The sequence below is a fragment of the Castor canadensis genome, chromosome 12, assembly GCF_047511655.1.
Source record: "Castor canadensis chromosome 12, mCasCan1.hap1v2, whole genome shotgun sequence".
NCBI lineage: Eukaryota > Metazoa > Chordata > Mammalia > Rodentia > Castoridae > Castor > Castor canadensis.
This window is the reverse complement of record NC_133397.1, coordinates 54,565,001-54,592,500: the sequence shown is the minus strand read 5'-3', so window position 1 is coordinate 54,592,500 and position 27,500 is coordinate 54,565,001. Positions and strand designations below refer to the sequence as shown.

At 33.4% G+C, this 27,500-nt stretch overlaps 1 protein-coding gene and 1 long non-coding RNA gene across 12 annotated transcripts in view; one reads left to right on the top strand and one right to left on the bottom strand.

Annotated features, from left to right (window-relative positions):
- Nucleotides 1-27,500, bottom strand: part of Ehbp1 (EH domain binding protein 1) — a 331,176-nt gene that overhangs the window by 43,808 nt on the left and 259,868 nt on the right. For 6 of the 10 annotated variants that reach the window (XM_074049828.1, XM_074049827.1, XM_074049836.1 and 3 more), the window contains 6 exons: nucleotides 18,917-19,064; nucleotides 11,518-11,622; nucleotides 8,617-8,741; nucleotides 6,078-6,216; nucleotides 5,746-5,852; nucleotides 3,018-3,141 (listed from right to left, as the gene is read on the bottom strand). In XM_074049828.1, coding sequence (XP_073905929.1) covers nucleotides 3,018-3,141; nucleotides 5,746-5,852; nucleotides 6,078-6,216; nucleotides 8,617-8,741; nucleotides 11,518-11,622; nucleotides 18,917-19,064 — 748 coding nt within the window. The remainder of the gene's footprint in view (nucleotides 1-3,017; nucleotides 3,142-5,745; nucleotides 5,853-6,077; nucleotides 6,217-8,616; nucleotides 8,742-11,517; nucleotides 11,623-18,916; nucleotides 19,065-27,500) is intronic. The other 4 variants (XM_074049830.1, XM_074049832.1, XM_074049829.1 and 1 more) reach the window with 3 other exon arrangements.
- Nucleotides 1-27,500, top strand: part of LOC141414824 (uncharacterized) — a 129,799-nt gene that overhangs the window by 46,046 nt on the left and 56,253 nt on the right. The window lies entirely within an intron of this gene.

Below are 27,500 nucleotides of genomic sequence, written 5' to 3'. Positions count from 1 at the left end.
AGGTCTAGTATAATTATTAGAATAATTTAGTTATATTTTGAACTAAGTCTGACTTGTGGACACATATAACAGTGTTCCTTTTGAAAAATGTGGTCTGACTTCTAAATAAACCTCATAATTCATCTAAAATTGAACACAGAATTACTACATGATCTAGAAATTCCAATCTTAGGTATATATCCAAAAGAACTGGAAAAAGAAACTCAAACATCTGTACATAAATGTATATAGAAGACTTTAAAGTAGAAACAATTCGAGTGCCTATCAACAGAGAGATGAATAAACAAAATGTGGTATATTCGTACAAAAGAATACTGCTCAACCATAAAAGGAATGAAGAACTAGTACATGCTACAACAATGATGAATCTTGAAGACAATATATCAAGTGAAAAACGCCAAACACAAAAGGACAAATGTTTAATTCCACTTATATGAAATATCTAGAAAATAGCAAACTTACAGAGATAGAAAGTAGATTAGAGTTTTTCAGGGGATTGTGGGAGGTGAAAATTGATAATTATTGCTTAGTGAGTATAGGATTTCTGTTTGGGGTAATGAACTTCTGGACATAGGGTGGTGGTGATTATAAAACACTGTGAATGTACTAAATGTTACATAATTATATATACTTTTAAAAGGTTAATTTTATATTATGTGAATTTTAAAGCAGTAAAAAATTGAATATAGTTAGTGTCTACAAGTATATGAAAACTTTAATAACAGATGAAATATATTTGTTAACTAAAGAAGATATGGTAGATGCTAGATGTGATGGTGTACACCTGTAATCCCAGCACTTCGGAGGCTGGGGAGAAGATATAGTGGGCAAGAGACTCAAGTCAAGAGCTAGAAAACCTAAAAGCCCAGGTTAAAGCCCTTACTATCTGTCTTTACTAATGAGGTCATCTTATAAGCCTAAGGCTGAAATTCAGAAAGCATATTTAAACCTCTGACATACTAGAAAAAAGGTACTATTAAAATAAATGAAAAGTTGGAATGTACTGGAACCCAAAAAGAAATGGGATGGATATACACTTTTGCTTTCTAATATTTTATCCTTTTTAACTAGTTTTTGGGCAAATCTTAAAATGATATGTGTGGTGGAGGTGGTTCAGTATAGTCCAGAGTGATTCTTGGAGCTTATCAAGTTAGAGGAATCCAGTCAGTTTTAGTCTGAAGCTACAGTAACAGACCTAGTCAGGATCAGATTCTGTTCTATGGAATAAGTAAGAATAATTTCCAAGGGGAGTCTAGAATCAATTTGTCTATGATTATCTTTCAGATTATAAAGCTACAGCTGGAATGAACCATTTTAAAACTTCACTAGCGATATGTGGGTTGAGAAGGAGAACTTGAGTCTATTTTGGTTAGAACCTTCAATACATCAGACTCCATGTGTGAAAGAAGAAAGGGAGCAGAATTTCTAGCTTTTTTACTAGTGGCACAAGGCTTCTTGTGGAATAATTCTAATTTATCCAACACAAACAGGGAAGGTACTTCCATTGCTAACAAAACAAAACAAAAAAATTGTTGTCTTAAATATTTAAAAAATATAGTAATTACATAATTTAGTATTTACATTTTTTTATATAGCTAACATAGCTAATATTTTTTAAACCCTTTAGAAATCAAAGGAAAAAATTCAAATGTAAAACAATATATTGGATCAATGACTCCACACTGTATATGTACAAGACTAGGCAAGCATGTAACTTGTTAGAGGAATGATAAACATGGTCTAGGTAATCTGGTATGGTGAGAAGGGTCCCCTATAATAGGATTTTGGTAACATGAATTCTAGTCCAAGATGTACCACTTGGTGATCTGTGTGACTTAAAGCATTTGCTGCACCTGTACAATGAAAGAATTAGGTAATGGTTTTCCCCCAAAGTTTTTTTGGTTTTAAATTTTAAGCAAACTCTTAGCCCTTGAGGTTCCTCTGAAGGTCTAGGGCCCCAAAGAACAATCTGAAATCCACTAGGTGAGATAAAGCCTAATATCATTTCCTTTTCTAGTATCTTCTGATTTCATTAAAATATGCATTTGAATGCATATTTCCAAATGGTTATTTCTGGAGGAGTTATTTTATCATAAAAATATTTTGAAAAATAGAGAAGAAAACTTTCTAATTCTGAATCATACCACTCTTGTTTAACATGGGCCATAAGATTAAAGCAATTAATTAGGTTAAAGGAATAGATTTTCACTCTTTTTGGTTTTTTTTGACATATTTTCATACTACAACTTACTTTTAGTTTGGTGTGAACGATTAAATTCTCATTTTTGTCCTTTTGTAGGAGTAGCATTTTAAAGAAACATACACACACACACACGCACACAGAGAGAAGGTTCTTTTCCAGTAGCTTATTGTGCTTTTAGATCTATCCAATCACCATTGGCAATCAGCATTAAATGCCAATCCACCTATGGTTAGAAGCTAACTTGCTGCTCTATCCATCTTTATAAACCTTACTATATACCTTAATCTTTTCAAATGCAACTGTGACACAAAGTATTACAGATTTTTAAAAACCTGCTCTCTAGAACAAAATTGTGGAGCATCAGTAACCAGATAGCATTCTCAAATTTCAGTGATCTAGTCCACGGAGCTGTCCCCTATGCATAGTGCTCTGTTTCATGCAGTACATGGCTTTAGCTGGCCAAATCTTTTTTTTTTTCCCCAATGAATCAGTAGAACAGTAAAGATCTTACTTTTTTTTTTTTTTTTTAAAGCAGTGGCATATCAATGAGGCACAGATGTGTATTCCAACTCTGCATGGATGAGCACACTGTTCAATAGTGCTGGCTCACACGGTATCAGGGCGAGTTATCACTTCCCATGAAGGCACTCTTATCACCAGGGCCCAGAGAGGTGGCTGCAAATCGCAGCCTTTTTATTTTCAAGGCAGTTTTGCTGAACATTCAGGCTTCAAAGATTCACACTTCCAAAACTCTATAAGAGTTTGTGAACGCTCAATTTGCCAAAACTGTTTACACTGTAATTGGGCACCGTACCTGTGTCCATGAGATAGCGAAGGCGCTTCTCCACCAGCGCGGCACGGGTGTCAATTTGCTTTTGCTCATTCTCTAGAGCTGCCAATTCTCCTACAACATACTGACTGGTGTCTTTGAATCCTTTCTGTTAACGAGAACAAACAGGGAGGGGAAAAAAAAAATCACTTGTAAGTTGCATTTTTCCTTTCTATAAACACTTAGTAAAGCACTTACCTAGAAAACCAAATACACACTTAGTATCAATGTTACTACCAAAAAGCAACTCTCTCCCTATGATTCAGAAATTTTCATACATATTACATATACCAAACTTTTGTAAATAACAAACATTTCAGCTGCTTAGTATTGTATTTATAATTTTACACCCAGATTTGGCAGAGTTAAAAAGTTAACACTAAGATAATTTTTTCCTTAGAGTTAAGTCAGAGCTTTGAAGGGAATTTTGTCTTTTGTGACTATATCAAAATAAACCTTTCATTCAAAAGTGCAATATACAAAAATACTTTTACTAAGGAATTGATCCTTAAAATATCCATCCTGAGGAATCAAATTTGTTCTATAAAAATACAAAGTTAAAAAGATGTTTTTTTGCTTTTATGGGAATTATATACTATTTAAAATACTTTTAAAAAATTATAAAAAAGAAGTTTGCAATATCTCCAGTTTTCCTTCCAGCTAATTCTTGTATTTAAACATGCCATTGTATTGATGTATTACTGATGATTATAGCTATAAATTCTAACCTGACAGGTGGTTTTAAACCTTGCTACGCAGGATCTGAGACAAGCAGTATACTGATTTGGTTAGGCTCCCATTTAACCAAATTCAGATTTCAATTTGAAAATTTACTTTTCACAACTATCTGTGTTAAAAAAATTATCCTCAGAACTTTTATTTGAAATAGTGCCAACAGCTAAAATTTTTATTTTCATATTAGAAATTTAAATCATATGGGCAGGGTAATTATTTGTGGTATTGCCAGAAAAATGGATGAAGTATAGAGCTCCCTGTGGAATATCCCTTTATGTTGACATTTCCATAACTAAGAAGAGACCTACGGAGCTGAGAAATACTGAAGAACTGCTTATATGTGACTGCTGTTTACCACCACCACCACCACCATAACTACAGTCATTGTTTATTCAGAGAAATAAATGTGTATAGTCTTTTTCTGTCAAACACCTTCCCTACATAGAAGTATATTAATCTTAATAGAGGAACTATCTTTAGGAACTCATTAAGCAAGAAACATGATCAAGAATTCTGTTAATTGTGATTTTGGAATTCTTCTGATCAATAAACAACTTATATACCTTCTGAACTAGTAAATCATTTGTACTCATACACACATTCAATTTATAACAATCAATTACTTAATTGATTGTGGAAGCTGACAAATTTAAAGTGCAAATATTTTAAGAAATCATAAAACTGATAATTTCTCAGAAGTTTGATAAAAATTCACTGCATTTAAAAAATATTCATACAAAATGGATATTCTTCCATTTGAATACAAAATATAACAAAAATTGTAATAGAATAAATGCTCATGGTAACTTAAAAAATCTGAATAAGCTGGTGAATTCTTTTTGAATTTATCTACCACACAGCAGAGCATTCTCAAAGGGGACTTTTTCTTTCTTTGGTCCCATCTGAAGGGACAAAACATGTGGTAGTTTGCAAAGACAATATAAATAACAAAGATATAAGAAAGCAGAAGTGATAAGCAACACATAACTTCATTGCTTTTACTGATTAATTTATTAAAAATAGTAACATAACCAGATTTCTTTAGTATGAGCATTCAGTATACCCAAGTATTCTGTAACTTGTAAGTTATACCAAATATTTCATCAGGATACACCAGTGTAATTCTTTGTACTTAGATCTTTCCAGGTCTTCTAAAGCTATATAACTTAAAATGAGAAGCTTTAGAGTCCTAAAAGGCAGTCAGTAATGCTGAGTGTACTTCTAAGGATTTTAAAATCCAACAAAGACTATTCTAACAGTAAAAACAATGAAAATATTTAAACAACCTACAGATAGTAAAGAAGTAACACTATTAAAGAGAGCTATGCTTCCAGACAAAAATTCAAGTTAAAACTTGTTCTTCCTGCTTCTGTCCCACAGCTGTCCATCAAAAGCAGCTTTCTCCCTGCGGTCTATCAAATATTTCCCTCACAAATCAATTTTACACATGATCAGCCCATACCCCTACTGAGCTGAACCTCCCCGTTAATTAAGTGAAGAAATTACCATATATATTATATTAATGCAAACATCATTCAGCTAGTAATTCACGGCTGATCTGGATAATGGAAAGGTTGAACACCCATTAACCCAAGCCAACAAAATGGGTTGGCTGAGAAATTCTAGCAGGTCTCATGTGACTTTTCCCTCTAACTGCAGCTCTGCGGTATCTGCTATTGTAATAATTAAAATCCTCCCGGTAGATCAATACTGGAATCTCTTTATGGGAAGTGCCCTGATGGAAATGTCTCAAGGAAGCTGGGGCTGCGGAACTCTGAAAAATTCATTTTTTTTTATCTGACAATTATCACCACACTGCAGACTAATTCAACAGTGCACCCCTCTCACTCTGCTTTGAATGCACTGGAGATTGACATCTTAAAAAACCTAACATCTCATTTTAACAAATAAAGGCACTATTTCCACATACAGTTTGAAATTATCAGCAATCATGAAACCACACAAAAAATTAATATACATTAAGCACTTCATCTTCTGATGGCTTCCTCTGAGTTTCAGTTATCGCTGCCTTCTCCTCATTTCCTTTATTTGTATCTTCCTTTATTGATCTCTGCCTTTTCATCTCTTAAAAAAAGGGGAAAAGACGTGTAAAATTATTAAAAGCTTGATACTTATATATTGAAATGTGGATTTACATTATCAGCATATGTATATGTGTGTGTATGTATATACATATATATACATACTACATATTTAAATACTGTTAAACCTTTATTTAAATATTATAGGTTTATATATTTAAATACTGTTAAAACGTAAGATGGAAAAAAATTTAAAAACTGTTTCTACCTGGTCTAGTTTCAACATATTGACTGAAAGACTGAAGTTGAGTTTTTCTGACTGTAGAATCCTTGCTGAACGTAACGGGATTTCTAAAACGTTCTGTTGCTTTTTGTAATCTCTCAGTCCGGAGATCTTCTGTGCCATTCTAAAAGTAAAACAATACATAGTACAAGAGTCCTGATCTTATGAACATGAAATTATACATTATGAAGGTAACTCTTACTAATTTAAGATCATGCTGACTTAGAAACTTTAGAAAGTCTTTGAAAGAAAGATTTTTAAAGGACTCTAAATAGCTCAACAGCAAGTTCTAGTGCCTGTAGTCAAAAACTTTGGGGACACATTGCTTAAATTCTTGATAACATTGATATGTTAGACACTTTGAACCCTTGTGTTTCCTCCAGATGACAGGAATCATTTAAAAGCCATGTTGCCTCCTATTTCCTCCACTATTCTGCCCCATCGGTTTATACAGTCCTACAGAATTGTAGGACAAGAAGAAATAGTTTCTAATTTTATGCCCATTGAGATAAACCACTAATGCTGGATGAAGGCTAAAAGGTAGGATTATAATACTACCCCACTGAACTGCATTTCATCAGCTATAACTTTCCAAAGCCAGATTTGTAAGTAAGCCCTTTACAGCTAAGGAAACTACAATTATCTTTTCTGGAGCTTCCTATGTTAATACTGGTAACAAATTCAAATGGTTCTATCAACAAGAAATATCCCAGAAGACTAAACCACTGCAGTGTGTGGAAGCTGCAGATACCGAGGTGCTGTGTACCAAACAAATATTTCATTTTATACCTAATCTTTTATTATTTTTATTAAGTGTTTTGAAAGTAAATAGGGAAAGGCTAAGATGCATGACTAATAGCTAAGCCTGCTGAATGCTGAAACTGGTTATCAAAAGCTACCAAGACTTTGCCCTTCCTCTGCATTGAGACAATCAGTAATGAGGGAGCCCTCCAATGGCCTATTCTCTAGCCTCAAGGAGGCCTGGGATACAGAATCCTCAAGGGAAGGTAACAGTTTATCCTTTTCCACAAACACAGAATGCCTCATTTATAAATGTGTAAACTGCATTTTATTAAAAAAAATAAAAACCCAAATCAATGCTGAAAGCTTCAAGAGAACAGATGGACTCTATATGTTCTTTATAAACACCAATTTTCAAAATCTTAACTAAAAAGATTCATTCAAAGACAAATCTGTTTTAAACACACCTTTTGTTGGAATAACTTTAAAAATTACTACATAAGAGCTTTTTGGAAAGCAAAACCAATTTCATCTATGTAGATCATTAAACCATAAGAATGAAAACACCTCTGCTTTATTTTTAAAAAGCTATCTGATATACTTATTATTAGCATCATCCTTATAATAGCCTAGCTAGGTAGTTAGGACAGAAATAATTTTGACTTTTTATGTTTTAAAATTAGTATGGATTTTACTATTATTATAATAACTATCCAATTGTTAAAACTCAAGTCTACCAAAACAAACAAATGTATATTTTCAGGCCTGGCAACATGGTAAAATATCAGTGTGATTAGCCAGCAAATCCCATCTTAAGAAATCTTTTTATGACTAGGGACTTCTGCCACTTTACAAATGTATTCCTCTAAACCCACTAATTCAGTTAGCCTTTTCATTCCATTGTATTATTCTTAGGCCAGCTTCATTCTGCATTAAATCCACTGCAGAAAGCTAAATTGAACGCAAAAAAATCAGACCTGATCCAGGCTTCCTTTTGTTCAAAGATAGAGACCAAAAGTCTTCTGCTGCTGCTACAAACTTTCATCACCAATTTATAGAAACTGACGATATAGGGGAAAAGCAATGAAATTCATTGTTTTGGGACTTCAAAGCATCTCTGTGTCAGGGGAAGGAAATCCTTTCAGTCAGCAGGGCAGTATCATAGTCTGCAGGTGGATAAAAAGTTATGCAACAAGACCAAAAGTGCCCTAAAGCTAGAGAAACGCTAATGATACACTGTGAGGAAATGGGGGAACATGTGGATGAGGATAATATAGTATAATAACAATAATAATATTCATATTATGTGGCATTTTGGATAAAATGCTACAGTAAACAAGATTCAAAATGGAACAAAACGCATGCGAGTATCTTAAACACTTATATTCTATCATATCACCATATTCGGGTGATATAGATTCTTAGAAATAACAAATTCTAGTTCATTTAAACAGGTAGAGGTTGATGACAGAAAATTAGGCTGAAATTCTCTTTCCAATATTATTCTTAGTAAAATGTACATACATATAGAACTCAAGAACAGTTTCCAAATACCCTCTAATTTTACTCGAGAGAGCAATTGAAAGTAGATGTTTCCCTGCAAAACAGTATTTGAATACTGATTACCATATTGATATTTAATTTGTTGGCTAATTTATAAAACTTTTTATACCTTAATTTTAAGGTGAAGAATTTGATAAGAAGTTGTTTTTAAGATTATAAAGTGCTAGAAGAAATTAGATTATATAGATACTGAGCCAAATGTTAAATCAGTAAGATTTACCTTAATGTCTTGCTCTGAGCTCTCAGTTACAGCTTTCTGGGCAGCACTGGAGAGTGAATTTGACACCTGTGGCTGTGCTTCCAGGAGCTTCTTCAACTTCAAGTCCACCAATTTACTATTTTGTTCTGTTAAGTATGCAAATACCATGAATATTTAGATGTATTTAGATGTATAAATTAACAATTTTAGTTGACATCATAAAAATATTACTATGCTTTAAAAGAAAGGAGAACATTAGGACTGTGAGACAAGACAACATATCAGATTAGGCACATGCAGAGCTCTTTAGATGTATATTTAGCCTTCAGTGACTTCCATTAAAGAGTATAGTCAGTATACCTAAAGATAACTAAGTTATGCTATAGGTAATAGTCACTCTGCTTACCTGAAAAGCTAAGTTGTATGTGATGCATATATTTATAAACATAACTACATAGGTTATATATAATAAAACAACAGACTATTTAAAAGAGATATTTTATTTTAAATTATATTACTTTATCATTTCAATTCTTTAGTATATTAAATTTATACATGTAATACCATGCTAAACATGTTCTTAACATGTCAATCACATACAGTTAGAATCCAATATTTAAGTGTATATCTATATATATAAAAATGTATATATATAGATATACACTTACCATTGAAATGGTACATGTTTATAAATACCTTCTACTTAGTGGAAATACAGTAAAGATTACCATGTTTTTAGAATGTACTAATTTAGACAGAAATTTAAATAAAATATGGCTGTAACTTTTTAAATAATCAATTTCAAATTATTGGTAGCAAGCACACTAATCTTTAATAATAAAATAGTTCAGAAACAAGTAGAAACACAAATATTTTATTTAAATTTATACAAAGCAATTCTTTAATAAAATGACTGCAAAAGACATGCCAACCATTTGGCGAAAGATATTTTTCATAAGATTAATAACTTTTCTAATTATAATACTCTTAATAAATGCTATTATCATTACTTCCATGCAAATTGGTCAGTTTATATAGTCAGGCTCCTTTTTTAAACAATATCTGATGAACTATGGTCAAATCAAGATAAAGATTAAACAATTTATTATTAAAACATTATGACTTTTATATACATATTAAAAGAAGAATTTTGGGGAAAAGAAAGCAAGGATAAGAATCATAATATATTCTACATGCGACCAAGATTCCCATTTGTGTTCCTATTTCTTATTGTCATAAAGTAAACCATGGATTTCAATTGGGAAGCCTGTCTGTGCTCATGCTACCACTTATTGGTATGTATAAGAGCTATAAACAATGTATTAGCTCCAAATAGTAAGAATGAGGATCTTACCTAAGAAATAAGTTTTCCTATCTTCCTAATCTACTGTAAAATAAACACATGAATTATTTATTGTCACTAATTTTATACTTTTAAGTCTTCAATTCTAGGCTGAAGTCTTGGCTTAAGTGGTAGAGCACCTGCTTAGCAAGTGTGAGGCCCTGAGTTCAAACCCTAGAGAAAAAGAGAGAGAGAGAGAGAGAGAGAGAGAGAGAGAGAGAGAGAGAAGTCTTCAGCTTTATTTTTATGGCTGTCCTTATAGTTTCTAATAAAGTATTTGGTGGTAGTTGTGGTGGCAAGATAGATAGGCAACAATAATATCTCATAAAGAAAAATTAAACCTAAGGTTTGCAGTTTTTAAGAAAGAAGTAAAAGGTATTCTAATTTTGAGTTAAACATCTAAAAATTTCCCTTAAATAACAGAATTCTCTTGGTTGTGTACAATTATAAACACATTGTATACATTATACTATTGCTAGATAGTATAATGTGACACTGGGACATGAAGGAGTTACTGACAAAAGGGCAGGGGTTTTCTCAAGTGTTCCTTTAGGTTAGAAAGGCCCTGGTCAGTTGTTCTTGGAGAAGTAATAGCATGATTTTATATAGAGGAAGAAACAAAGCAGGTTAGCTTTGCGGGGACATGCCACTGATGGGAAAAAGAATGCCTGCTGTCACCCCAGTTAGCATTTTGCAGGAAAAGACAATTACTAGGGGCTTTACCTCCTTTACGTCTAAAAAGATCACCAGAGAGTTTTAATTGTTGTAAGAATTCAATTCAGTTAGCATTTATGGAACCCTTTTGGGTATACAAAGCTTTGTACTGGTACTTGCTGCTGGCTTACAAAGGCAAAGCATGGAACACACATCTACTAAAAACCACCAGAAAGTATCTTTATATTTTAAACCAGAACTTACAGAGGTGAATAGCCTTTGTGATTCACTGACTTGTAATAAGATACATCATTCATTTAATTATAGTCCATAAGTAGTTTTCAAAGTGTCTTATTGTATAATCAGTTGTCAAGTATGTTTAAAAGTATCAAGTACAAAATTTGCAAAATACTATTACAACTAAGACTATCAACTTCTCTCTTTCTTTTTGAGACAAGGTCCCACTATGTTGGTTGTCCTCCTGCCTCAGCCTCTCCAGTGCTGGGATTACAGGCATGTACAGCCAACCCTGCTTAAAACTATCACATTTCTAAACTAAATCAGAAAACCTGATCCATGGTCTACATTTTCATTTAGAGTATTCCATAGATACTCCATATACATTATACAACATCACAGCAAAAATATTTAAGTAGAGAAGGGAATCTATAAACTGCCTCAAATATAACATAAAACATAGACTGACTATTAGTAATAGGAGATACAAGTTTGCTATTCCAATGTTATTGCTATTTTAGCATTCAACCTAAAACAAAATAACATAAAGTTAATGAAAGGTGGATTTAGCTAAATAATTTGTGAGGGCACAGATGTAATTAAACTATAAAATGAACCTGTTACTGATGTGATATATCTATAAAGTTTGCCATGCAGCAGGACACAAAACATTTATAATTTGAAATTACCAGGAATATCAAGGTCAGTTTCTAAGTTAGTAAGTTCATCTCCACCTCCTACAACAAAGCCTTCAGGAATCTCCTCGTCATGAAAATGAATATTATCATTTTCATCTGTAGGAACATGTAGCAATAATGTTAGTACATTATTTACATTTTATATCCTTTGTTCAAAACACTAAGGAAGAAAAACCAGTATTTCAATGACAGTTATTCAAATTGAGGTCTGACACAGAAATCAGTTTAAGTCACTTTTTCACTATTAGATTAACATTTATATTTTACATTCGTATGTCAAAGATGAATTATCACATCAAAGCAGATATATAGGTTTTGACAATTTGCCACCCACTGTCTCTGCTTACTGAGTTCATTGAGTCTTTATATTTTAAAATGTAATCTATTAGTAATCTCTAATAATAGCATACAAAAATAAAGTTGATTTGATGAGAAAACCATCAAGTAATTATTTCTAAATTTCATTTTCATCATTTATCAGGTATAAATTGCATACACATCATTCCTTGTAAACTCACAGCAATATTTAAGCCATTTTAAAATTTAAGCCATTTTTATGATTTGACAGCTTTTATACTAATGAAATATTATCACAAAAGCATTATGGGTAGATTAAGAAAAGACTAGGATACAATACCTTTAATTAATTAATTAGCTAATTAACTAATTATTTTGGGGTACTGGGGATTGAACCCAGAATCTCATATGTGCTAGGCAAGTGCTCTACCTTTGAGCTACATCCACAGCCTCTAATATAGTACCTTTGTACAACTAAGACAACACACCTTACAAGAGTTAAAATTGTAACAAATTATTTGCAATATTAAATATATGAGAATGAGGAAGTCTCATCACACTATAATTATATCCTTAGTTAATGTTTTAGGTTAGAACTAATTAATGGAGCCTTTTTTAATACTAAAGGTTTCTACCATATAGAAAAGAAAAATCTCTCCAAAGTCTACTGATAAAATTGGTTATCCAATTTTTATGTAATACTGTACATTTGTAATATGCAATGGACCTTCTGGAGAAATAGCTACCTAGTCTTGGAAGTTGAAGAATATCCCTACTACTCTACAAGGTAGTTTTTACTGGGTAACTTTTGTTAATAGTAAGATATTCCAAAGATTTTTTTTCCAATTGAGAGGTTCCAAAATTCCATACCTTTGGCTTAATCCCTTAAGATGAAATTGTACATCCTTATGATTGATTTTTGGCTTCCCAAGTCAGTACTTACTAAGAACACTCATATTAATGATAACAGTTAACATTTATTGAAGACTTCTCATGTACTGGGTAAGCCATTTAGAGAAGAAAACAACAAAGAAAAAACACTGAGAAATGCTCCTTATGGGGGAAACAACAGTGATTAAAATCTGTCAAACACTTTCATGTAAATAGCAAAGGCATTATATGTGAGAGATCTTTTTGGATCAGCAAGTATTTGACTCATTTCATAAAAGTGAGTATTTTCAACCTCTTTGTCTTCTCGAATAATTTTGTAGCTTAGCGTATACAAGTATCTACTGAATGTTTAAAAGGTATTCAAAACACTTTTCAGCATTATGCTATGTCAGAGAGAATTTACTATTAATTTTAGGGGAATCTATTTTAAGGGATCTAGTATAGTATACTTTCTTGCTGTCAATCATCTTCCACTGATTATTACTGGCCATAATTAATGTAGAGCGAAAGTACAAAATTCAACATTAATTTACTTATTTATTCAAGAGACTTCTATTGGGTACTGTATACGCAATTAATAAAACACTGTGCTAGATGCTGAAGAGATACCAAGTTCTATAAGACATTTATTCTACCTAAATGAATATACTGAAATGATATTGAGTGTTATGGGGTAAAAATAAGGTACAGAACAAATTCAAAAGATAAACAGATGACTCTTTGCCAGTGATACCAGAAATTCTTTCTTGGACATGTTAACCTTTAAATTAGGTCTTGAGAAAGTATGGAATTTCAAGAGGTACGATTGAGGAGAGAGCATTATAGGCATGAAAGCAGGAAAGGGTAGTTATATTGAGAAAATGGTATGAAGTCCAATTTGGCTCAAGCATACTTAAAGGAAAATAATAAGAGTTAAGACTTGAAAAGCAAAACTGTGCAAGAGCCCAGAAAGGTAGAATGGAGGTTTAAATTTTACTTGATAGAGATTGTGCTGTAATATGATCAGCACTATGCTTTAGAAGATTAAGCAGTTTTCAACCAATGTATTTTATTGTAATCAGTGGTAAAGAATATATATCTTATAATAGTAATATAAACAGTAAAGCTTATGTTGGTTTATAAATTAGAGCAGCTTCAATACTATTCCTATAATATCACTTGAGATTATACTCTCATATTCTTAGGAAAGAAAAGGTGGTCTAGGGATTGTGTATGGGAGGATATGAGATACCCTTTTTCAAGTAAAATTGCTAAGCTAGAGAACAGAAATGCTGGAGGTTAATCCAAGCTAGAGACAGACTATTATAACCTGGAGGCGAGCAGTATGAAGAATCTAACCTAGGATAAAATAATTGGAAATGGCGATGACATGATTTGAAAATCAATTGGATATTGGGTTATGCAGAAGATACTGAAGACAGTAAGGGTGAGGTAGACATCACAATTGAATCTCTACCCTCAGTGCTATGAAAAGAAATAATTAAGTATGGAAATGTGCTTGGATATTGGCATTTTCAGGTACCAGGGATATACTGAAAATTGTACCTCCTTTCATTACAATGCCAGGTTCCTGTATAATGTTAAACAGATTCTATTCATTTTATTTCCAATTGATTACCATTGAAATCTCTACCTACACTAACACTCACCAGTAATGTTAAAAGGGTCAACTCATTATTTATATATGTATTGCTAACCTTACATAAAAGAATTGCTATTCAGTTATTTTGGAGATGGGGGGGGTCTCACAAACTATTTGCCTGGGCTGGCATGGAGCCATGATCCTCCAATCTCAGCCTCCTAAGTAGCTAAGATTACCAGCATGAGCCATTGGTACCTGGCTTCCTCTCAGGTCTTTTAATCACTAACTTCAGTTCTATAGTGAACACTGAATTCTTTTCAGCAGTTTATTACATATTTCCCTGCACTTGCGGAAATGATCTAAATGCATTCTACCAGAACTAAAATGCATGTGGATGTGTATATACATATCTCTGTGTTTAAAGATATTACATATTTGATAAACAGATCAGTCAATTGATAGATAGATAGACAGACAGATAGACAGATAGATAGACTGATAGATATATATAGATACCTTTATGGCTAACTACTGAAAATCCAGTAAGTAAGCAAGCAGAAACTAGAGATTCATTACATAAATGAAGCTGGTTTGCAAGTATGGCATGTATTATATGAGCAGGAAAAGGTAAAATTCACAACTTTTTAAAGTTCTCTAGAAATCATGCAAGACAGAAAACACAGTATAAACATTATTATTAATAAGAGCTGAAAATAAAAAGTATTGAAGGCCTTTAAGATTTTATTTCAGCTCAACAAATATAGATAACTGAATCATAGACACGATAAAAACATTTTCTTTATTCATTTGAAATACAAAACAAATACAATACTTTATCTAAATCAAAAAGAGGCAAAAATAGTTTAAATTTAAATGATCTCAGCCTAATTCAAACTAAAGTGGTAAGTTATAGAATGCATATATAAAAACATGTATATGATATAAAATGATATCCATCTTAAAACAAGGTAGCCACCTTCCTTGGAAATGTATTCATGGATTACTAACAAAAATTTAATATTTATTTGGCCAAAATAAAACCTTAACAAATCCCCAAAGCAGAAATTTGTCCACATTCTCTGATCACAGAATCATATAACTAAAAACAAAAATACTAAGCTTTGCCCCCAAATACCTGCACCTTGCCAAGTACGACACAATAAAATGAACCCACAGGTTTGCTACTCAGAATGGGATTAAAAAAAAAGTTTATTTATTTATTTTGTGGTATTAGGGATTAAATCCAGGGCCTTGTGTCTGCTGGGCAAGTATACTATCACTAAGCTATATCCTCAGCTAAAATGGGGTTTTTAAGTGAGACCATTAATACATAACTATAAAATGATGCAGTAACTGAAAAACAAAAAAACATGCTCAGTACACCACAGTATCACCTGATTCTCTCATTAGCCCTATAAACACAGCAAATGGAAAACTGATAAAAGGTAGGCTGTAGAACCTAGCATATGTGTGATTCTGTTATTTACATAAGAATTAGGCTATTTCTGGTTCTAATAGGATGAAAGTGGATTGTTTGACTACATGGCTATATATGACCTAAAATATGTTGCATGTATTTTCTGTGGACACCATGAAGCTGAAGATACCTCACCTAAAACATAGTAAGTTTCCTTTTTTTTTTTCTTTCTTTAAAAATTTTTTTTGGCCCTGAACTCAGGGCCTCCCTTCAGCCATATTCCCAGGTTGGTACATTTCTTTTTCTTATTGAGGCTAGTTGCTATAGGAAGAACAGATCAAAGTGAGCTTTTTTTAAGGGCATTCAGGCAGTGGGTCTGAGTGATGATCATGTTTGACACATTCCCCAGGCTGTGCACCCATTTTGTGTTGGGTCTTTACCACCCCCTCACCTTTGTCACTCTGAACTACTGCTTCTAAAATCTTCCTACCTTAGTACTCCATCCAGTCTGGTCTCAAATTGTTTTCCTCTCTTCCTGTCAAATAATTCCTTAGCAAAACTTCTTTCCTCAGATCTGATAATTCATCTAGTCTTATTTTTCCCTGATTTATCAACCTTGTTAGTCATTTTCACTTAGGAATTAGACTCTTGTGAATTCAAATAAATTCTTAATTTGCTATGGTTAGCAAACTATTTGTCAGGGGCAATATCCAGCTGACTGCTTTTTGGGGGTAAATAACAACCATGCCCATTCATTCAAATATTATTCAAGGATGATTTGGGGCTACAAGGGCAGAGTTGAGCAGTTGAGAAAGACCATATGGCTTACAAAACCTAAAATATTTACTCTGGTCTATTCCAGGAAGTTTGCTGAATCCTGGCTTAGCACTGTGGCTGGCACGGCTCAATAGGTAGATGCACTCGAATGAATGGCTGAACTTCAGGAAGGACCTTACTGCACTTCCATTTCCTAATGGTCTCTCCCCAACTCTAATTCTTGACCTTAAGGTCAAGCTTAGACCTTAAGGTGAGGGCAAGCATAGTCTGATCCATGTTCCTTTAGGAATACAGTCCAAGATCCATCACTGAGGAAAGGGGTATGTCTGTTCCACTTGTTTTAGGTCTACCTTAGCTCTCATTAAGAGTCTACTATGTGATATGAGGCTACTTCAAACATCTAAGGTATGCTGTGTACTATGGGAGAAATGGACTCAGATCATTTTGGATTCCTTAGGGAATAGGGAACATGATCCTTTAGCAGATTTTCACAATTTATCTGTTGAACCTGCCCCCTTTTTAATTTAACTGGCTTTGTCTGTTTTAGTCTATACTTCCTTGCCAGCTCCACAGATCAAATCCTCACCTGTCTTTTATTTATTTTTATTTACTTTGATTATTAAATGATGTCCAATCCAGGTCCTTGCTTTCTCTTACTGTAGGGAAGATGAAGATATCCATTGGTTAGGTATCTTTCAAAGATACAAACAAAGTTTCTTTGCCTAGTCTAGTATTGATGTACCCCCAAATGGGGTTATTTACAAAAGCAGGACCAACTACATAGCTAACCCATCCCACACCATTAACTACAACTTCTTAATCCTTAGCCTTCCAAAGTTAGGTATTGTTATCTGCATTGTTTTCCACCAGGGAAAAATATTGAAAGAGATAGTGATGCCTTGCCATCCTACTCTTACTATTCTGCTACCTAGGTTTATGATGCCACAGAAAGGTTGCATTAGTAGAATTAGGACTGTCTATCGGGAGAATAAAGAATATGAAGGTTTTTTCTATCATTCAGAGATATAAGGAGGCAAAGATTTATAAAACTTGTAATAGCTGGGATTTTATGATAAAAGGAACATCTTGTTATTAATGATAAATCAAAGCAAATTATCATAGCATTATATAAACATAGCTATGAGTAGTTTCTAATGTTACTAAAACCATAATAGAGTCTAGAAATTGCAACAGGGTTGGGACTTAATGCTTTCAAGAAAGAAAAGAAAGGAAAGAAAACGGAAAAGGAAGGGGAAAGGAAAGGAAAGAAAAAGAAAAGAGAAAAAGAAAATTACTATAATAATCCTGAATGAAAAGAGTTGTAAAGTAAGATGAAGGATTTAATTAAGGTATCAACATTCTGAGAAGTCCAAAGGGACAGATACATATCTGTATGGGAAAGAAGCTTTTAGATTTATAGGATAGAAGGTTATATGCCATAAGTATTAGTTCAAATTTTCTATAACAGTAAGCTTTTTTAATTAGAAATCATAGTAAATTTCAATTTACTTGAAGAAACTTATCATTGACTTGGAAATAGCTTACTCTTGTTTCAGCCCTGTAAGGTCTTCTCCAAGTCTTCACACGCCTACTCTTCAGGATGATCTTAGCATTCTAAGATTAATTTAGGACAAGTGTCTAGCATGTTTTGGTAGGTAAATAGGTTATATATCCCTGAAATTAAAAAGTCCACAGGCCTCTTGAATATACTACTAAATAAAAATATAAAAGTTACAAATTAAAGATGACCAAATTAATTGAGAGGAAAAGTTAAAATTCTTTTTATATAGTCTTTATCCCATCATTAAACTTAGAATACTCTCTGCAGAGATTTAAAAAAGACCCTTTCAGAGTAAGGAGAATAAGGTGACTGAAAAGAAACTGATATGAGGCTTATTCAAAAGTCTAACATATTAGGCTATAATGCTAGAATATTATCAAACCTATTTTTTAAAGATCTTCAAAGTGAAAGTCTTTGGGCTGGGGGTAGTGTGTGCTTATGCTCAAGGCCCTGGGTTCAATCCCCAGATACAAATGAAACAAAACAAAACAAAGTAAAAGTCTTTCCTGCCAAAGCTCACTATCTATAAGTTGTACAATGTAGACATTGAAGACTGGTTGCATTTTACTTACTTTTAAGACAATTAATGAAACATCACGGGGCATCACAAACCAAGGTTTATAATGAATTTCCTACTAAAGAGAATAATTCTTGAGTTGTTAAAAATTAAGCCAAAAAGTTGATTTGGAAAGAGCAACAGTTATGTTCTGATTTACTATGCTTCCTTGAGGTTTTTGCAACATATCAATAGGTTAGAAACTTCGTTTTTGATGTAACAGTTTGAAGTAAGAATAAAAAGTCCTGAAAGGTTCACTGCAGATTTCTGGGTTGTCTGTAGAATATGATACAAGATTCTTTAACTCACCTCCAGATGCCTTTGACCTTTCTTTCAACTTTTCTGCAGCCATTTCACCATAGCTGGGAAGTTCTGACATCTTCACTCCAGATCGAGCTTCTGCTATTAGCTGACGAGCTCTCTCTCTCAGCTGCCGACGTCGCTCTTCATCTTGCTGCTAAGATATATTGAACAGTTGCCAACTCAGTAATTGACAGAAATGCAATTTCATTTTCAATCTGATCATCATGATAGTAACTGGTTTACAGCATGGTGCTTGCCCCACATTATAAATAGGATGCGCTATATCAGTTGGATGTCACACCATTTTTAAAAGACATTTTAGAATCAGATTTTTAAAACATTTATAAGTTACTACGTTAAAATGCTCATTAAAAATTCAAATTAAAGAATGTTTGGCAATACATACTTTGAGGAAAAATCAGGAATTATTAATAAACGAATTAGACTTATAGAAGACAGTAACAAAACTGAAGATATAATTTAAATTAATATCTTATTTTTTTAAGAATAGATTTTTAACTTGCTATTTTCTACTAAAGGCATTGAGCACTGGCTAAAAGGCATCTTTGACAGCAGCAAATGCTGCTATATTATGTTGATCAAATATAGGAATGGTATTTTTCTACAGAGTAAGTTTGAGGAGAGTGTAGATAAATACCTATTTCTGATTGAAAGACTACTAACAAAGATAACCCAATAGTGATGTGAAATCCTGTTTAGTTACTTTGTCTTTCCCCAGATGCACGATGAGAGAAGAAAATAAAGTCTAACATGATTTTTAAATTTAAACCAACTAAACCCCACAATTAAATAACTAAGATAGTTGTTGTCTACTAAAAAGGACTAAGAATAATCAATGTGAAATTGCTTTGTAAACCTGAAAGCATAAAAAATAGGGGATTATTATGACAAAACAAAGACTCAAAGACTACAATAATCTGGCTTCAATATATCTTTGTAGGTTTATCTTTCTTTAACATCTCTTAACCTCCACAAAACCTCCTATCTTTTCATAAAGAATTGTTTGTATCATGTAGTTTCATGTATCTGTGGCTTTGAATACATGTAATTTCCTTTTCCTGGACTGTGCTTTCTCATATTATTTAACTCCTACTCATTCTTCAAGATTCAGTTTAAATCCATCAAACTTCTCCTGACTATCTTACTTCCTTCACTGAAGGGATAGAGTTCCTTCCTGTATTTTATTATGCAATACCAGGGTATGTACCTGTGTTAGTACTTTTTAAAATAATACTTGTCAAGTTACATTGAAACTCTGTAGATATGCTTCCTTCCTACTAGAAATGAGCTACTTGAATGCAGGAGCTCTATTTATTTTTGTATCTCTGGTCTTTAGTACATACCTTGGTACCAAGCTATATGTTGTAAAAACTATAAGCGTAGGACTGGGGATGTAGCTCTGTGATACAGAGCTTGCTTGCATGTGCAAGGTCCTAGGTTTGATCCTCAGCACTGCCTCCCCATCCCCATTCAAGCCCCAAACCTTACTTTTTATATTCCCAAAAAACTTAATGAGGGAAAGATAAAATAGCCATGATAAGGAGGTATGATCAAAATGTTATAGGAGTTCAGAAGAAAGAAAGAAATATTTTTGGCTGAGGGACAAACAAAAGGCATCATGTATTTTGGGTTGGGTTTGAAGAATGAACAGGACTTAAAATAAGTAGAACCAGGCCTGGTTAGGAGGGTTAGTGACAGAAAGACTGGGAGGGCTGGATGCCGGCTCATGCCTATAATCCTAGTTACTCAGGAGGCAGAGATCAGGAGGATCATGGTTCAAAGCCAGGACAGGCAAATAGTTCCATGAGACCAAATCTCAAAAAATCCTTCACAAAAATAGGGCTGGTGGAGTGGCTCAAGGTGAAGGCCCTGAATTCAAGCCTCAGTACTTCACAAAAATAAATAAATAAAAGACTGGGAGGTAGGAACAGTATAAAGACAAAGGCAAGAAAGCATACTGAAGGAAAGGAACACAGTCTAGTTTGCCTGAGTATAAGAAAAATAGAGACAGACAAAGCAAGAAAAAAATAAAGCTGGGTAGACACTAATAAAGGCCTTGTGCAACAAAGTGCAGTTCTAAAGCAGCAAGTACCACTAAAGGTTTTTTTTTTGTGCATGTCTTTTTCTTTTCTTTCTTTCTTTCTTTTTTTTTTTTTTTTTTTGTTTAAGTTTAGGAGAATGACCAACCAGAGATTTATATGAGAAAGATTCACCTGGCAACTGTGCTTTATGAAATCTATCTTTATGCAAGATAGGTTGGCATGGAGGAACTGGAAAGAGACTAGTTAGGAGGCTTATTTGAAGGATGCTATAGTAAGATTCAGGAAGAGGAAGTAGCAATGGTAATAAAAGAGAGAAGAACATATTAGAGGTAAAATTAGTATTTGTGCCAATTTCTTTTTTTGATGGGACTCGGGTTTGAATTCAGTGCTCTACCCTTGCAAAGCAGGTACTCTACTGCTTGAGCCACACCTCCAGTCTTGTATCAATTCTTGGTAAAAGATTACATGTGGAGGGGGAAGAAAAGGGATGACTCAAAAGTTTTACAGTTGGGCAACTACTATAGAACTATGGCATTAATAGAAATAGAAAAACTTAAAGGAACTATAACAAGGGAGAGGAAGTCTGGGGTTAAGACAGATTAGGTTTAAGGAGGTAGCAGGACATCTAAGTCAAGATGCTAGTAGGTAGTTGGGAGGTGAAACTGATGCCATGATGTCAAAGTAGAACTACATAAAAGTACCTAAAGAAGTACCCTAGAGACTAAACATGGAAAAAATATTTAGACAACAAGAAAGAGGGTCAGAAAAAATGAGGGGAGAACTAGAACACTGATGTATCATAAAAATGAAAATAGAAGAGGCTTTCAAGAAAAACAGAGTAATCTACTGCAGCAAATGTTAGAGGGTAAGTCTGAAAATGAAAAAAAACAGCAATCAGACTTGGTGAACAATATTACTAGGGACAGGGTAGACACGAGATGGGCAGAACTTAATGCTATGTAATTCTTCCACAAATTTTGAAATGGCTGAAAATAAAGCCATCCAAATTAATGAAGGTAGATTAATGGGAGAGTGTCAAGTGGACCCAGGGACAAGTTCTGAAGTTCTCAGTGGACAAACTGGAACAATTTCAGTATTTAAAAAAAATGACTACAACAAACTGAATCAATGAAATCACATATTAAATTAAGGAAAATTTGAGTCCAATATAATATTGAAAAAGTAGAAGGATACAAAAGCTACCACTTGAGGCAGCTTTTGAAACAAATCCTGAAAATTACTGATCAATGGAAAAGAATCAACTAATTATCTTGTCTTTCCAGTAGGAACCGAACATAGTTTCAGTTAATAAGAGAAAACTCTGCTTTACAGTACCAGGTAAGAAATACTTCCCCAAAGAAGAATTATAAAAACATCACTTTGCAAATCATAATGAATGATTATGGCAAGGATTATCAATTATCATTAAAGCTCATATTGACACTATGCTGTGACTATGTTTTCCAAAGATGGCCACCCTAACTATCTCTCATCCCATATGGTCTTCTCACAAGGCTAGAGTGGTACAGTGTTTTCTTAGCATGCCTGAAACCCTAGGCTCTACCACCAGGAATGAAAACAAACAAAAACCACTCAGGACCACATGCTCCTCTGTAGTCTGACTTTACCACTTCCTGGGCTTTACTACTTCCTTTAATTTTTATGGGCTAGCTTTAGTGATTTGTATGTAATCAACAGAACATGGAAGTGGTGCAGATGATTTCTAAGGCTAGGCCAGAAAAGGTCATACCCGTACTACCTAGTTGGCTTGAAATTCTTGCATTCTGTACTCTGGGAGCTCAGCTATTATGCTGTGAAAAGCCCACGTCCCAGCCAAGTTCAGCTTTGAGTCATCCTGGCCCAAGTGCTAGACATGTGAATAAAGAAACCTTCAGGCCTAGGGATATAGCTCTGTGGTAGCATGCTTGCCTAACAAGATTGAGGCCATTGTTTCAATCCCTAGCACCCCCCACCCTAAAAAAAAAAAAAAAGCCTTCAGATGATCTCAGTCATTTTGAACACATACACACAACATACTGTTCAAGTTTTCCCAGCTGAGGCCTCAGACAATATGGAATAGAGACAAAAGCATCCTTACCCACAGAATCTGTGAGCATAATAAGACAGATTTACAATAATCAATTTGGGATGTCTGTTACACAGCAATTGTTCTTGGAGCATGTGCTTAAGTAACACCACAAAGATTAAGTTTACTTGCAAGAACAAAAATTAATTTGTATATGGAGAGATCAGAACTAGATCAGAGACTAGAGATCATTAATCTAGAGGTTGTTCTTAGCATCATTAATGTAGGGAGAACCACTTGTTGTATGTTTTCTGATTTAAAGTACATGAAGTGCACATTACCTATAATATTCTACTCCAAATGTTCAAAGTGAATCCACTACGCTTTTAGAATTTATAATTTATCATAAACAGGGGATAGACAAACATGATAAATGACACAGCAAGAAAACTGAACAAATCCAGAAGAAGGATATTCACAACTGACTAGTCACTTTGACAAATTAGAGTTAGAAAAACAAACAACTAACCAATCACCACTACCACTACCAAAACAGACTTAACAACCAGTTGCATCTATATTGTCTAAAATTAGATTCTGGTTTGGAAAACTAGCTGTAAAGAATATTGTTGAGTGAATTAGAGAAATCTGAGTATGATCACAACATTAACAGGAAGAAAGCAACATGACAGACAAAAGTTTACACAATAACAATTTCAATTTGTCTTTCTGACAAAATAAATAACACATATAAATATATATGCACTGAAAAAAATTGAAGGGAATACACAAAGTTGTCTTGAGATTTCTGAGTGTCAAAATGTAATATTTTTATTTTCTTACTTTTAATTTTTTTCATTTTCTATAATACAAATGTACTACTCTTGTAATAAAAATTATTTTTAATACAACAACCTTGAGAGAGGGAAGGAAAAAAAAACAAGATGGTGGAAAAATTCACACCTTGGGGTGTGAATTGTGGAAAAGGCAAAAGAGAAGTCTTAACATTCAAGGAAAATTTTCATAGTATTTGGAAACACAAGCTTATCTGTAGGTAAAGGAGTAGTTTTCAGTAGACAAGAGTTAGACTGAAGATGTAAAAGTAATGTGCAAAAACCTTTAGCTCACTATCAGTATTTATGAACTTGGAAAATATACTAGGAATAAAAGGAAATGCAGGGTTGACAATAGTGATTTTAGTGATGGTTGTTGGTTATTTCCTGAGCATTTATGTGCCATGTGCTTTATATACATGATCTCAATTAATTCTCACAACCCTTTTTTACCCATGAGAATATTTAGGTTTGAAGTCCCTAGGTCACTCAGCAAGAACTGATGTTACAGTCAGAGTTCACCCAATGTCTGTGTTTGATGCCATGGCACTTGCTCTTGATCAAACTATTTGATCCCAAAGTACCACATTATATACCAACTGAAGAAAATTGAGCTTTTACTAAACTTTCACTTTTCAAATTTAAGAAAAGGTAAGAGCGCAAATAAAAATCATTATTTAATATGCCTCAGGCAGCTACATTTAAGTGAATTTTACTGTGTGAATAATAACTTCTTACAGAGTTAGAATTTGGTGATTCAAAATAAGATGAAGTGGTCTTTGGTCATTTTAACTGAATTAAAATGAAATAAAGATTCTATCTTTCTAAATATGAAACGGAAACTTAATTTTTTCCTCCAAAGCTACCACACTCCTTGATACTCCCATCCACAAATGTTGTTGAGAGCTTATCAAGAGTGCAATTTCAAGGAGGCTATCATTAATAAAACCAACTCTAAATACTAATTACGAACACTTTATCAATTTCCATGTAAATTGTTTGTTTGTTCTTCTTTACCCATTATTGTTCTCCTTACAATAGAAAAAAATGCAAATGAACAAATCAGAATGCAGCCCTAATGGGACTTTCTGTTTATAACCATTAGCCCAGAGGTGTGCTGTAATTCAATTCTCAAGTAGCAAGATTTAGCCTCATTAACAGACTGCAAAGGCAGGTTACAACTCATAAAACCCTACAGTAAACAAAGTTTATGGACACAGCACAAAATCTTGAGCCTGATTGACAGAATTCTAGTTCCCTATCAGATTGCCTTAATTTACTTTTCTACTAATGTCTTAACACAACAGACAATTTTGCTTGGGCCTAGGGCTCTCCAGCGGGATGGCATATCTGCATTATTTGTTTTCTCACCCTTTAACCTCCCTCAAGACAAAGAACCAACAAGAAAATAAAAATTAATTGTTAAAAATCATGAAGGAGGGCTAGGGATGTAGCTCAGTGGGAGAGTGCTTGCTTAGCATGCACAAGGCCCTAGGTTCAATCCCTGGCACCCCGGGGTGGGGGTGGGGGGGGTGGGATTCATAAAGGAAAAGCTTGTAATTATATTTATATCAATTGATTATGTAATCAGTTTAATTGATAGTACTAGTTTCAATTTATTACTTCCCAGATTCATTAAAAGTAAAATAATTTTAATTTTTATATGTAGGTGCCACTCAAAGTTAGTTTATAGAGGCTGAGAGCAGAATGCTTGCCTAGCATGCATAAGACTCTGAGTTTAATCCCCAGCAACACACACACAAATACAGTCAGTTTGTGCAATAATATTTAAAGACTAGAGTAACAAAACAATCCATTTTATTACTATTATTTTACTAAAAATAGACATATTGTTCATGTCCAAGGATAAAATGACCAGAGTAGGGAATATGTCATTTCATTATTTTGGTGCAGCACTCAACAGAAATTGCTCAAATATGAGGGTAGTATTTTTGACAATGATGGTTTGTCCAAATCTATCTAAGTATAGAAATGTGTTTTTATATTTGCTTTGACCAGTCTACATTCAAAAACAAACAATGGATCATTGCTATAAATACACTATCTGCTTACAAGGAATGCTTAAAAAAAAAGGGCATCTTTTTACTGGGGTACAGAGGAAAGGCAACTTAAAAAAGTTGCCGTCATTAAAAGTGTACTTGAAAAATTCAACACATAGGAAACCTTTATGTCTTTCATTTACTTGTCCAGCATAAGTAAACTTAAATAAAATTAAGTAGTTAGACTTTCTAAGAATGGCTCTGACGACATTTACCTTTTTACATATAGTATTATTTAGAGTTAGATTGAGTTATATAGGATAATCTTACTTTTCTAAGATGGGTGTACTCTTTGGGAGTGTTTGATAGAAGGTGTAGTTTTTGAAGGCTTACCTTTCCATGACTATCTTTTCACAAATTATACCAAACTTTTGAGGAAATCCTACTTCTGTGTGTTTTTATACATTTGTATGTGCTGTCTAATTTACTCTTCAAAACTCTATGGGATAGCTACTACCACCCTGACTTGATAGAAACTGAATCTCACTTAAATACACTGCCCAAGGTCATACATGTTGTAAATGGTATAGTATCAAATTAATTCAGTATCTGCTTGACTTCAAAGCACTGGTCTTATCCATTAATAACTGGTGTTCAGAACATTTTTTGAGGCCCTACTATTATTCCAATAATTAAAAATACTGTTTTTTACATATAATTGGGCTATACAAATCAGTTTACAGTTCACTTTGTACTACTGAATATAGGGAGATGATGAGAAACTAATTTGTGTACATTCCTTTAAAATTTATGTTACATTATAGGCCTTTAGAAACAGTGATGAATTTAGCACCTTTAAGCTTTGCTTTTCTCTTTGCTAACATTTTCAGGATAAGGCAAAAGTCCTGGTTTGGTAAAATGAGTCTATATTTCAATATATCAGATTTTAAATATTCAAATAAAGAAGATGGAACTAACCATTTTGGATACAAACTTAAAAAACATTTAGCCCTTTTACAACATGTCTTCAAGTTACTATTTTCCTTATCTCTCTGAAATGGTCTACAATCTGCTATAGATAGACACACTAATAAATCTTGACAATTTAAGGGCAAACTCTTCAAGAATAAGTAATGTAGTTCCTTGTTTCCTTTCCATAAAAATGTATTGGTATGCAATTTCTATATTTCACAGTTCACCGACATCTAGGCAAGCTTTCTTCCACTGCTTCAATGGTGCTACTTTTAATTTTATCCTCCTTAGTCGTAGTAATTAAAGTGATCAGCAGTGGCATCCCAGCAGCTTTGACACAACTACAACCCCCTAGCAGACTTTTGCTTTTAAGGAGAAGGGGAAGAAAAAAGACTGGAGTTTCATTTCACAGAGAACAAGAAAATCAAGCTTCAACCAATCCTCAACTTTATTCAATTGTTCTTTCGGCAGTCTTTGGATCTTAAGAAGCAAATAAAAATGGCTACCATGGGGGGTCCTTTCTATACTTGCTGCAAATGTCACCGACATTACTTTAGCCAAAAAATGATGCCATAGATTTATAAAGGTGAATTAGAACATAAGAAACTGTCAGTGTAGCCGCTGAGATCATTACCCACCCAAGGGTATCTTTTATAACATTAGATACTTTTATTCAATTAGTTGAAAAATATAGAT